This window comes from Leopardus geoffroyi, chromosome A3, assembly GCF_018350155.1.
Source record: "Leopardus geoffroyi isolate Oge1 chromosome A3, O.geoffroyi_Oge1_pat1.0, whole genome shotgun sequence".
Classification (NCBI taxonomy): Eukaryota; Metazoa; Chordata; class Mammalia; order Carnivora; family Felidae; genus Leopardus; species Leopardus geoffroyi.
In genome coordinates this window covers 24,494,658-24,508,787 of record NC_059336.1, presented here as the reverse complement: position 1 = coordinate 24,508,787, position 14,130 = coordinate 24,494,658, and the positions used below count along the sequence as shown (strand labels likewise).

At 39.7% G+C, this 14,130-nt stretch overlaps 1 protein-coding gene across 2 annotated transcripts in view; it reads right to left on the bottom strand.

The window, feature by feature from the left end:
- PIGU (phosphatidylinositol glycan anchor biosynthesis class U) overlaps positions 1–14,130 on the bottom strand; it is an 83,540-nt gene that overhangs the window by 45,767 nt on the left and 23,643 nt on the right. For both annotated transcript variants that reach the window (XM_045443676.1, XM_045443677.1), the window contains 3 exons: positions 13,968–14,030; positions 7,198–7,307; positions 4,897–4,997 (listed from right to left, as the gene is read on the bottom strand). In XM_045443676.1, coding sequence (XP_045299632.1) covers positions 4,897–4,997; positions 7,198–7,307; positions 13,968–14,030 — 274 coding nt within the window. The remainder of the gene's footprint in view (positions 1–4,896; positions 4,998–7,197; positions 7,308–13,967; positions 14,031–14,130) is intronic.

The following is a 14,130-nucleotide window of genomic DNA, read 5'->3' as shown; positions in this document are numbered from 1 at the left end:
ACACTCTCTTTCTCAAAAATAAATAGTAAAAAAAAAAAAGTAAAAAAAAAAAGACAGACTAGATGCTTACCGCCATACATAGTAGACTACACTATTGACCTCAATTCTCCACCCCCTCTGTGTTCAGGCTCTTTGTCATAGAACTTTGCAGTGCCCTTCCATTGTGGACAAGATGGAAGTCTCCACTCCTAAGCTCAGCCAGGTGTTTTGATCAATGGGATGTTAGCACATGTGGTATAACCAGAAACTTAAAACTGCATGCCTGGTTGGGCTTGTTCACAGTTGTGCCTCTGCTCTCACTATGAAAAGAACATGCCTAATTCAGTTCCCTTGTCCAGCAGGATGACAGACATGTGGAGAAGGGTCCGGCCTAGATTAGCAAACTATAGCCAGCCACTGGTACATGAATGAGTCCCAATGAAACCAACAAACTGCCTAGCCAAGTGTAACCTAGATCAACTGACCCCTGACTGACTTACAGATATATGAGTCAAGTAAAAGTTTATTGTTGTTCTAAGCCACTGAGTTCTGGAGTAATTTGTTAAACAACAATTTTTATAGCAACAGTTGATTGATAACAGTAATATTTAAAAGTCTGAAAGAAAAATGAGGGAAAAAGTCTGGAAATATATACCCCAAATGCTAAAAGAATTCCAGTTAAAAGTGGTAGAATGATCACATGCATGTCCTCCCTCCAAAAACCTCACTAAAATGACAATAAAGGAATAAAACTAGTCTTAAACAACAAAAGAGAGGGGATTAGAGCAAAATGAAGTTTAATACAATAGCGGAAACAGGTGAAAGAGAGATAAATGACTGAGCCACATGGAAGAAATTATAGTTTAATGGCCTGGAGACAGGAACAGCAATAAAAATCAGGCTAACTCACCCCCTAGAACTTCCAAGAAACTCAGCACCTTGAAGGCATCAGGTACTATGGAAAGTGGGGGTACAGAGATGAAAATCAAGCTGAAACAGACGTCAGAACCCCAGGTCACATCTCATCTATGTGCAGTCCGATGACTACCCCTACATACCCCATCTTTCTACCTTCTACTCCACCCCCAGAAACTACAGTTTCAGAGAACACTAAAGAGACACAGGTCTAGAGGATACTATTCATAGTAATGGGCTGAGAGGAAGTGTGGGCTGAAAAGTAATGAGATTACATAAAGTCTCTATATTGCAGTCACTTGTGGCCCCTGTTCCTGCTCTTTCAACTCTAGCAATTGGTCACATAAGCCCCCCACCCCACCAAAACTTCATCTTGGTTACCCTTAGGCAGAAAATTGGAAGATTCTTCTTTGGAAAAATTAAAGTATTCCAGAGGAAAAGAAAACCTATTATAAATGAAGACATTTAGGGATACCTCCAAGAAAAAAGGTCAGCCCACTGCCAGATCTCCTTACAATGAGCCTGATTCCTGCCCATTCACAGAGTCTTGAATGAACGTGTTAGTGCCTCAGTTTTAAATAACAGACAAACAGGGGCGCCTGGGTGGCGCAGTCGGTTAAGCATCCGACTTCAGCCAGGTCACGATCTCGCGGTCCGTGAGTTCGAGCCCCGTGTCAGGCTCTGGGCTGATGGCTCAGAGCCTGGAGCCTGTTTCCGATGCTGTGTCTCCCTCTCTCTCTGCCCCTCCCCCGTTCATGCTCTGTCTCTCTCTGTCCCAAAAATAAATAAACGTTGAAAAAAAAAATAAATAAATAAATAACAAACAGCCAAGAATCATCAAAAATAAGAGAAAATCCTCCCATGTGAAAGAGACCAAAACAAAAAGGAAAAGAAAAAGGGCAGGTGGGGAGTGGGGGTGCAGGAAGACAAAGGGACTGTGCTTAGAACTGATGTAAACTAAAAAAAAAACAAAAACAACCAAAACTCAAAGGGAGAAGAGAGGATACTGTGGTGATAAAATAATAATAGGATGCTTCAAAGAAACAACTGGAGACAAAGAAAGAACTTTAAAATAAAAAAAATAGGGGCATCTGGCTGGCTTAGTCGGTAGAGCATGTGAGTCTTGATCTCAGGGTAATAAGTTTGAGCCCCACATTGGGCATAGAGTTTAACTTAAAAATAGGCATAAAAAAATAAAAACAGATTAAATATATATATATTTTATATATATATATATATATGCAATTTAAAAATTCAGACACCTGGGTGGCTCAGTTGGTTAAGCATTCAACTTCTGCTTAGGTCATGACCTCACGATTCATGGGTTCAAGCCCTGCATCTGGCTCTATGCTGACAGTGCAGAGCCTATTTGGGATTCTCTCTCTCTGCCTCTCTCTCACTCACGCTCTCTCTCTCAAAATAAATAAACAAACTTTAAAAAAATTAAAAATTCAATAGTAGAGTTAGAAGATAAAAACACAGCAGTGGGGTACTTGGGTAGCTCAGTCAATTGAGCATATGACTCTTGATTTCAGCTCAGGTCATAATCCCAGGATCATGGGATTGAGCCTCACATCAGGCTCTGTGCTGAGCGTGGAGCCTGATTAAGAGTCAGTCTCTGTCTCTCTTTCTCAAATAAAAAATAAAAATAAAAAATAAACAGAAACACAGTAGTATCCCAGCAAAAGTAAGAGGAAGTAACTAAGCAAAAAAAGATGGAAAATTCACTGAAAATATATGCAAATTAGACCAATCAAGAAAGGCCAATATCCAATACATGCCCCAAACAAGAGGACAGAGAAAACAGAGAGGAAAGAATTTGAAAAATAGTACAAGAACACCTTCTAGAACTAAAGGACACTGGTGTCCATATTGAAAGAGTCTCCCAAGTACCAAGCATAATAAATGAAAAAAGACCCATATCAAGACATAGCATCATAAAATTTCAAAACACTGAGGACAAAAAGGAGATCCTAAATCTTTCAGAAAAAATAGGTTACATATAATGGCATCAAACTGCTGAATAGCAACCAGGATGTGAGAAGACAGTGAAGCAATACCTCCAAATTCTGAAGGAAAAGTTTTTCTGGTCTAGAATTCTATACTTTGCCCCCAACTATTAATTTGGTGCTAAACTAGAATAAAGACAGTGTTCAGACGAAGAATGACTCAAAATATGTACCTCTTACACCCTTTCTTAGGAAACTACTAGAGGAAACACTTCAGCAAAAAAGAGGAAAAAAATCAATGAAGGAGAGAAGGAATCCAGGAAAGAAGGGAAATGACACAGGAGAATTGTAAAGGGGAGTCCCAGTATGACAGCTTTGCACCAGGCCCAGAAAAAAACAGGGAAAATTGGGGCAGGATGCAGGATGTGTGAGAGAAGTCTTCAGATAAAAAATGGAACTGATAGAATATTTGATGCATTTAAACATTTTTTAGGGGCGCCTAGGTGACTCAGTCCATTAGGCATCCCATTCTTGATTTCAGCTCTGGTCATGATCTCACCATTTGTGAGATCAAGCCCCACATTGGGCTCTGTGCTGACAACAAGGGAGCCTGCTTGGGATTCTCTTTCTCCTCTCTCTCTGCCTGTCCCCCACTCACACACTCTGTCTCTCGCTCTCTCTCTCTCTCAAGCAAATTTTAAAACTATAAACATAAATAAATAAGCATTTTTTTAAAAACTATTGTTAGGCACTTGATCTAGCAGAACAACTGGGGGAAAATAGGGATTGGGACAAAAAGACTAAGCAAAAACAAGCAAAAAAAATTATTATTATTATTATTATTTTTAATGTTTATTTATTTTGAGAGAGAGAGAGAGAGAGGGAGACCATGCACATAAGTGGGGGAGGGGCAGAGAGAAAGGGAGAGAGAGGGAATCCCAAGCAGGCTCTGCACTGTCAGCACAGAGCCTGATGTGGGACTTGATCTCATGAACTGAGCCAAAACCAAGAGTCGGATGCTTAACCTTTTGAGCCACCCAGGTGCCCCCCCAAAAGATAATTATTAACCCCAGGAAGAAGAAAAGGTTATACAAGAAAGAAAAAGTAATCATAGTTACTACTTTGCCCAACAATGAATAATACATACTGTGTCATAAAATATAGGTACCAACTACTGATTTAATCAAGACTGTGATATAACTTCTCTTAGGTAAAAGGGAAGTGAAGACATGCTACAAAAGAGCTGAATCTTTATCTCCCATATGGTAATGCAATAGATAATGTCTAAAATATATAATTCATGAAACAGCAATATGAGATCTTAGAAATATGGAAGTAGGGCACCTGGGTGGCTCAGTTGGTTAGGCCTCCGACTCTTGGTTTCAGCTCAGGTCATGATCTCACAGTTCGTGGGTTCGAGCCCTGCATCAGGCTCTGTGCTGGCAGCATGGGGCCTGCTTAGTATTCTCTATTTCTCCCTTTCTCTGCCCTTTCCCTGCTTTCTCTTTCTCTCTCAAAATAAATAAATTAACATTAAAAATTTTTTGAAAAAAAATAAAAGAAAAGAAATATGGAAGTAAATACCAGCAAAAGCCAGAAAGTAGTTCTTTTGAAGTTGAACTAGGGATGGGAAGAGAGGCAAAGGACTGCTCTTCTCATTATAAGCTTTTCCTCAGTTTTTTGTTTGTTTTTTCAAGTTTATTTGCTTATTTTTAAAGTAATCTCTATACCCAACATGGGGCTCAAACTCAGGACCCCAAGATCAAGAGTCCCATGCTCTTCCAACTGACCCAGGCAGGTGCCCCATTGTTTGTTTTTTTCCAACTCTGTTAACAGTAACTCTCTTGAGTAGTAGAATTTCAGCATCTTCTAATTTTTTTTTTTCTCCTAGGTTACCTAAATTTCCTATAATAATCCTGAATTATTTGTGTAATTAAAAAACATGTTCTTAAGTGTTGGATATTTTTTTTTTTTAATCCACAGAAGAAGTATTACAAAACCCTACACAAATCAAGTCAGGGACTGAGCTTTGGGCTTTCCTTTGGGGCCTTACCTTTTATCGTGGTCAAAATGAAGAAGGCAATAAGGGTGTTATTGATGGCACAGGTAGACTTGGCAACACAAGACAAGACCGTGTAGGGATTTAAGAGATAGCTGGGGGAAAAAACATACAAAATTGGCATCAGTAATCCCAGTCAAAGGACCAGGGAGTCCTGGCCACCACAGGTAGGCAAGTCAAGGGATTTACTAAAACCATACTCAAGGGAAGGCAATTCTTAGAAATGAGTTCTCTTAAGTAAAGAGAATGAAATGGTGTTGGCACCAATTAATATAAGACACCGAACATTCACTGCCTAGTCTGTGCTGTGTGGTAAATCATCACAGAGATCCAGTAAACTAGCGATACCATTATTCCTCCGATGAGGAAACAGAGACTCAGTGGTTAAGTAATTTGCCCAAGGCTTCACAAGTTAATAAATACATTCAAAATCAGTACCTCCTGGCTCTAAAGCCTATGTTCTTTCTAGTACTTCAGATCTCATAAGTGATAAAATTTTACCAACTCCCACAGAGCCATATATTTTAGGAATGGCTACAGTTGTCTTTGAAAACCAGGAGGTAATTTTTCTTCAATTGGGCTCCTAAGCTCTGACACAGGATACCCCCCCCCCCCCGCCCCAGTTCCTCTGAGAGGTCAGAGTAGCTTTGGTTTAGCCCTCTTGGTGGTCAAGCTGTATCCACCAAGCTAGATCCCAAGTACAGGGTAAGTATCTACTGAATTCAATGAGCTGGTTGTCATGGAACTTCACAGGACATCTTGAACTTCTACTGGAAGGAATTAAGCTCAAAAACCTAGTCTTGTCTTGAGGTGGGAAGGAATGGACTGAGCAATGAATTTAAAATGCTGATTAGGGAAATCTTGTGTAGTCAAAATAGATTATTATTTTATTTCTATCCTCTTCTTCAGAAGATTTGAGGCAGCTCAAATGAGAACAGGTAATAAAAAATAATAGGAAAATAAAAATAGAAACAAAAAAAATCAAGACCAGGAAAAACATTAAAAAAAAAAAAAAAAGGCCAGGGAAAAAAGACCAAATGGGTTTTCTACAGCACTGTAATAATCAGCTTCAAATCTGGCTCTGAGTTTCCTGGCAGACAAAGTGAAAAGGGAAACCAGTTACATAATTCTGATTATTAGATAGGAAGAAACATACCAGTGTCTCAGGGAGAGATTATAATTATTATTCACCAGTAAAGACCTTAAATCCAATACCTCCCAAGGCTGTAAGAGTAGCAGTTCTAAAAACCAAAGGCCCAGAAATTGTTCGTGTTTTTTTTCAAGAATTACAGACAGGCTTGTTATACAACCTTTAAAGAAATGGCTGCTGCTATTATAAAAGTATCCCCAGGAGATAAATGAGTCCATAAGGGATTCATAATGTTGCTAAACCTGTGGTTCTAATTAGGTAGTTCTTGCTAGTATTTCTGAAATACATAGAAATGAAAGCTGTTTGGTGGGAGAGGGGAAGAAAGCCATTTCTAAATAGCAGGTGATGTTCAAAAAGCAGCTGCACACCACCTAATACTGAATAGGAGATTCACATACAAAGCAGAGGGTTGAATAAGCTGTCCTCACAAGCCCCTTCTAATTCTGAAGTTCTAAGGTCATGTTTTTCCATGAGGAAATTTGCCCATCTTGTTTACAGTATATCCCTAGAAGCTAGTATATTATTCATATTCAATGACTATGAGCTGACTGAATAATGATTCACATTTGCCTATCTCTATATAAACAAGAATAACCTGAAAGAATTAAACTTACAGGCAGCACTGAGTACTCCTAGAGAATTCTTTTAAAGAGCTTCAATAAGTTCCACTCTCCCATACTGGTCACCCAGCTGGGATGGGTCTATCTGGCTATAGTTTTCTAAACTACAAATGGGGGACTAACTGTATATGAAACATAGGAGATGCTCAAAATAATGGCCATATAAAGATTGGAATTTTATTCAATCCATATATACAATTAAAGAACTTTGTTTTTTTTTTGTTTTTTTGTTTTTTTAAAGAAACATGGGTTACAAGTAGGCTGGAGCCCAGATCAGCGTGGAGTGAAAAAGCATTTGTGAAGGGCTGATTGTGCATGTCCCTGTGTGAAGCTTTGTCCCAAAAGAGACAGAATGGCTCTGTCTCTTTTGCTGGCCAGAACCCCAGTTGTGCAACAGAACCACAGCAAGTACTTGATGACTAAGACCGCAGATCTCCAAAAATACAACAAACAACATGAGAAAGTCTCATCAGATTTTCCTCGCATTCACTGGCACTGAGCCCCGTTTTGTCAAATAATACTTACAACAGGGCCACTTTCAGAGGGATGTAACGCATTTCCATAGGGGTTCGGATGAGTTCGGCCACATCTGGGGCATACTGGTCTAGTTCTAGGAGGAGTTTCTGCTTTTTAAACTGGAAAAAAAAAAAAAAAAAATGACAAAACACATTACTTCCCATTGCTTTTAGAATGACGACAGTAGTCCTTCCATGGCCCACATGGCCCCACCTGGTCTGGCCCTACCTCTCCAGGCTCATCTCATACCCACCTCTCGCCTCACCTCTCATTTTCTGGGTTCTGGCACCATGAACATGCCATACCCCTCCTGCTCCCAGGCCTTTGCATTTGAATTGGAACAACCTCTTCTTCTCTTTCCTTATTAGCTCCCACATAGTCTTTAGATCTGTTAAATCATTTCTTCCTCAGGAAGGCACACTAACCCCCTTCAAGTAGGTAAAATGTCCCTATTTTTAAAAAAAAATTTTTTTTTTCAACGTTTTTATTTTTTATTTTTGGGACAGAGAGAGACAGAGCATGAACGGGGAAGGGGCAGAGAGAGAAGGAGACACAGAATCGGAAACAGGCTCCAGGCTCTGAGCCATCAGCCCAGAGCCTGACGCGGGGCTCAAACTCACGGACCGCGAGATCGTGACCTGGCTGAAGTCGGACGCTTAACCGACTGCGCCACCCAGGCGCCCCAAAATGTCCCTATTAATACACATTCTTTCATAGCGCTGTTCACAGTTATGACTTTTTTATTTATGTGACTAATATCTGTCTCCCTCACTAGACTATGAGTTCCATGAGGACAGGGACCATGTTTTTGCCAATAATTTCCAATACCTGGCACAGTGAGCAAACAATAAATATCTATTGAATGACTGAATGAATAAATGGCAAAGCAATGTTCCCAGCCCTGTTGAAGAGTTACCATGAGTGGCCTAAGAACTCCTTCCAGCAGCAAAGTGAAATATTTTCATGCAAAGTAAAATGATCCCCTGAATGTCACAGTATCCCAGGTTTTCTTCCATGTTTTTGACTCCCACAGAGGAAGTGGGGAATGGCCATGATGAAGAAAAGGAGGAGGGCTGGGTGTGGCTGGGCAGCTGGAGAGTCAGGAGGGAGTGAGACGGGGGTGGAAAGCTCTTGCCTTCCCCTGGTATGTCCCAACAAGTTCATGGGTGTGCTCCAGAAAGAAAAAAAAGTTAGGCAACCCTATAAGCAAACATGGGTCAGACTATAGATGCAAAAAGCCTCTGAACCCCAAATGGGTAGCCTTGCTGATTTAATGGCCCAAGAATCTTATTTCGACAGGATAAATTCAAGGCTGCAACCGATTATAAAAGAGAGTAGTGCAGAGATGTCAGAGTAGCAAGTGTGCAGGATTAAAGATTTAATGATAAAAAAATGCATGTACAGAACATTGCACTATACCATTTACACAAAGTTAAAAGCATGCAAAATAATACTACGTGTTATTTAGGTATATATGCAAAAGTAGTAGAAGTTAAGGCCCTGTGTGGGGACAATAAACACTAAATTCACAACAGTGGTAACTGGTGAGAGGAAGAATAAGGAGATGAAAGTCTCAGAGGCAACTTTATGTGTAATGTTTTATTTTTTAAGTTGAAGTAAGTTCACAGTACATATTATTCTTTACATATTTTTGTATGTCTTAGGTATTTCAGAATTTTTTTTAATGGAAAATTAAAAAAAAAATTAAAGATCCATTTTTCAATTCAAAAGACAGGAACACAGGTAAGCCCAGATTTCTTGCACAAATTTAGTAGTAAAGGGTTAATCAGAAAACCAGAACAACCTTCAAAAACCTCCTTTGATCATCTCTGAGAGTTCAGGTTAAACAGTGGGAATTATCATCGGTAAAAGGCTACCATGCACATCTGGGATTGTTTAATTAAAAAGACAATATATAAACTACAGTGCTTTTATCAGAGAGGAGGGGGCTGGCTCAGCAGACAGAGCACTTAGTGAGGACAGCTGCAGCAGTGGTAGAGGAAGGAGGCCCTGCTAGCTAAGGGTCCCTGAGTTCCTGCAAAAAGAAGGCCACCTGGCTGGGGGGAGAGCCTCAAAGAAGCCTGTTGAAGGGAAGCAGGGATTCAATCCAGGAGCAGCCAGAGATACAGGTGGGAATGCAGACCCAGTCCCCAGGCTGGAAGCCTGCCATCAGGACTAAAGGAAGGGATGGGGACAGCTAAACAGGTATGTGCAGATCCTGGGAAGATCCTATGCCAACAACTAAAGAAAAGTACTTCCTAATAACTCCAATCTTCCAAAATACTTTGAAACAGAAAGATTTATAAAAGGAGAGCCTGCAGGAGAGAAAGGCAATCAGGTCAGCAGTCCCCAGATTCTCTGCTATCTCTTTTTGTCTCCCCCCAAGCTCACCAGCAGAGCCCCCATGATGCCTGGCCTCATGGTCCCAATTATTGACTCAGCTCCCCCGAAGAACAGCCAAACTCCCTTTTAAAAATCCCCACTGGATCCAGTCTGAGACAGGAAAATGGCTAAAAGTCAAAGGAAAAGCAAATACACATACACTAAGAAAATGTTAAAGTATAAAAATAAGTGAGGTTAAGGAGTACAAGTTAAAATCCAAAGATAAATATTTCTATATATTCAGCAGCCTTGACAATGATGAGATTTAAAACTATCATAAGAGAGATTAAAAGTGGCCTAAAAGGATATTACCTGAGTGATTATTACCTCTGTGATCATTAATCACCTCATACACAGATGCCTGTGCACTTTTCCATATGTGTGTTATATTTCAATAGACATTTTTAATTAAAAAATAAATCTCCAGGGTGGAGTTTTCTTTCCCTTCTATCCACTTCTCTATGCAGCCTTTCCTTGTCCTTACAAGATTTGGTTTTACAAGGACATTATTCCCCTGCTTCAAATAAACAGCTTTTTCTAATAAGTGAATCTGTGTCTATACCAATTTGCAACCCCCAAAACTAGGGTGTCCAGAGGTGGAGTAGTGAATACTCCTCCCCCACCACATCTCTGTTAGCCTCACCACATTCCAAGTTCAGGAGTCTATGCTCCAAATTTACAACCCTCTAATCACATTAAGGGAAGACACATTTTTATCACTCTCTCTCAAACTACAAGCAACTTTCTAACACGAATTCTGAGTCCCAAATAGAAAGTACAATCTCAGCAAAGGACAGACTAGATTAACAACAATGCTTTTGTCAAGTAAAGTAGATGTAAAATGTGAGAATCCACTGGTCACAATCAATCAGCATTCATATTCCATAGGCTAACAGCTGGAGAAGGGCTAGGAATGGAACCCACCTTTGCACCATAGTTTTCCAGAACACGTTTGAGTATAGACACAGCTTTGTTACCAGGGATCTGGTCTTAAATCCCAGCAAGACTAAAATTCTTCCATATGCTATGGGCCCATTCTGACAAAGTGGGGAAGATTTGGGGGAAGATATGTGCTGATACTCTATCCACATCATCAAAAATCTGCCATTCAGAATGAGTTAATTTTTGACACGGTGTAAATAAAACTCTTGTTCTGACCAAGAAACCTAATGTTCCAATAGGCTGAATTCTGAGAATGGAGAAACAAAACTACTCCAAATTTCAATTCAGTCTTGGTGACAACAGAATGTTTTGGTGTGTTAAAAAACAGGGTATCAACAACAGCTCATTTGGTTTTCTCTCAAACCTCTTTAAATCACACAAAGAAAAAAAAATTCTCTGTATGTTTCCATATAAACTCAAATAATAAACAAATGAATTAAAATTATCATTGCTCTAAATTAAAGGGATCTCTTCTACTGACACTGACGTCTAACTTTGTTAGGAAATTAAATGAAACCTAGCTTCATTACTTACCCTTAAGCTTCTCTCACCATTAAAAAATGGTTTTAATTAGGGTGTATGCGTGGTATGTTTATGACAGTTGAACAGCAAAAAAAGGAGTACATATGATGTTGGCATCTCTAATCAACTTTCACTAAAACACATTTCAGTTTTACATTTTGGTTGAAAAGATCTAGCCGTGTTCTTAAATGAAAGAAACCAACCCTCCCTTGGATATTCACATATATCACATCTATACCGTGTATATGTATGTGTATGTGTGTGTGTGTGTGTGTGTGTGTGTGTGTGTTTGTGTGTGTGTATGCACATGCACGTGTATACACATACATTGGTGGGTACAGACACAGATCTACTTTTTCCCCAGTGTTTTTTATTGAAAATTTATAAACTAGGGGCGCCTGGGTGGCGCAGTCGGTTAAGCGTCCGACTTCAGCCAGGTCACGATCTCGCAGTCTGTGAGTTCGAGCCCCGCGTCGGGCTCTGGGCTGATGGCTCAGAGCCTGGAGCCTGTTTCCGATTCTGTGTCTCCCTCTCTCTGCCCCTCCCCCGTTCATGCTCTGTCTCTCTCTGTCTCAAAAATAAATAAACGTTGAAAAAAAATTTTTTTTTAAAGAAAATTTATAAACTATAGAAAAGTTTATAAATAAAACACCTAGATCCACTAACTGTTAATATTTTGCCACATTTCCTTTATCTCTACACATACATACGCAAACATGCAAATTCTTTTTCTGAACTATTTGAAAGTAAGCTGTGGATATCATGACATTTCACCCCTAAATATTTTAGCATATAACTTCAAAGAACAAAGACTATGGCCTACATACACAATCTATCTTGGGGAAGAAAATAACCACTGCTAATTTATCTCTGCATTCCTCAGCTTATGAATTTCACACCCAATTATTTCATCTCTAGCCCTCAAAGGAATCCTGTTGAAGCATTTCACCTCAGTCCCTAAAATTTTCTTTTCTTTTCCAATCCTACTGAAATACAACTGACGTATGATATTGTGTAAGTTTAAATGTACAATAAGATTTAATACATGTACATATTGTAAAATGATTACCGCAATAAGGTTAGTTAACACACCCATCACCTCACATAATTCCTGTGTGTGTGTGTGTGTGTGTGTGTGTGTGTGTGGTAAGAGCATTTAAGATATACTCCTTTAGCAACTTTCAAGTATATAATATTGTTAACTATAGTCACCATGCTATACATTAGATCTCCAGAACTTACTCATCTTACAACCAAAGTTTGTACCCTTTGACCAATACCCTCCCATTTCCCCTATCTCCAAACCCACCCCCTGTCAACCACCAATCTACTCTGTTTCTAGGAGTCTGACTTTTTATTTATTTGTTTATTTAAAGTAAGCTCTATGCCCAATGTGGAGCTTGAACTCACGACTTTGAGACCAAGAGTCACATGTTCTACTGCCTAAGCCAATCAGGCTTCCCAGTTTTACTTTTTTAGATTCCACATATAAATAAGGTCATACAAGATTTGTCTTTGTCGACTTATTTTAGTTAGCATAATGCCCTCAGGTTTGTTTATGTCCCAAGTGCTCCACTGGTTTAAGATGTACACTCTCTGGTCTTATAGGGTTATTAAGCCTATAAACGGACCCCAATTTAAGAACTCCCAATCCAGATATTTTGTAAATCTCTTTGAGGTCCATAATTGTAGAATTCACTAGCTTTGTTACTAATGACCAGTGCCACAGAAAGGCAGACTGCTACTTCTGGTTCTATTACTTGGTAACAGACGTGAAAATAAACCACAGACAACACCAGTGGGATGCAGCCTTCTCTCTCCCCAGTTAATCTCAGTGGCTCCCAGCCAGTCAAGGAGGACTGCAGCCAATTTTTAAAATAACTACATGGATAGTACACATGGTTAATCTGTTAACTCTCTCAGAACCCAGGAAAATGAAAATGGTCACGATATATCACTCCCTTTGGCTATTACATACGGATTAAGACTAAAGTTTACATCAATACTTCATCAATACTTTCTACAGGCGGGGCGCCGGGTGGCTCAGTGGGTTAAGTGTCTGGCTTCAGCCCAGGTCATGATCTCACAGTTCATGAGTTCAAGCCTCCACATCGGGCTCTCTGCTGTCAGCACAGAGCCCACTTCGGATCCTCTCTCCCTCTCTCTCTCTTTCCCTCCCCCTTCCCTGTTCACGTGCTTTCTCTCTTTCTCTCTCAAAAATAATTTTAAAAAAGGGGGCACCTGGGTGGCTCAGTCAGTTAAATGTCTGACTCTTGATTTCAGCTCAGGTTATGATCTCACAGTTTGTAGATTCGAGCCCCATGTCGGGCTCCGCACCGGCAGCATGGAGCCTGCTTGGAATTCTCTCTCTCTCTCCTTCTCTCTCTGCCACTCCCCTGCTTGCTCACTATCTCTCAAAATAAATAAATAAACTTAAAAAAAAAAAAGAAAAGATTACACCTGATTAAAAAAAAAAACAAAAAAAACTTTCTACAGGCATTTACTACATGCCAAATTTTCCAAGTAAGATTGTTCTCTGTAGAGAAACAGAAACTACATTGGGAATCCAATTTTACCTCAGATAGGCATAACACAGTGAGTTAAAAGCTATACTCATGAAAGGAAGATTAAGGGTCCTCATTACTATAATTGTAGTTCAACTCTGCTCCAGAAAGTCTAAAGTTACACAGGTGAATGGATATTAAGCTACAGAGATTAAACTGACCTTTCTGTATCTATTAGTGAAGCTGTCTTGTTGGTTTAGGTTTGGCCATTGCAGAGTTGGCTTAACAGGCCAGAAGCTTCATTCCTATTTCTTAGTATTTTTAAACAGTTGGATCCTTAAGTACATGACCTTCGATTTTTTGTAATAACAGAGACCAGAAGGCTACCAAAAAATTCCACCAGTTTTGTTTCACCCACTGACTACTTACCACAACTTTATTGAAGTCTTGGATTGCAAAATACAGGGCAATGGCAGTGAGTGCATCAGTTACCTGTCAAAAGAAAGAGAAACAATAGTGTAAGAGTGAGGAAATGCTGCCAGGGCCTAGAGGTTTTGGATGGTGGTGGGCTATTTGGTAATGAATTTGTCCA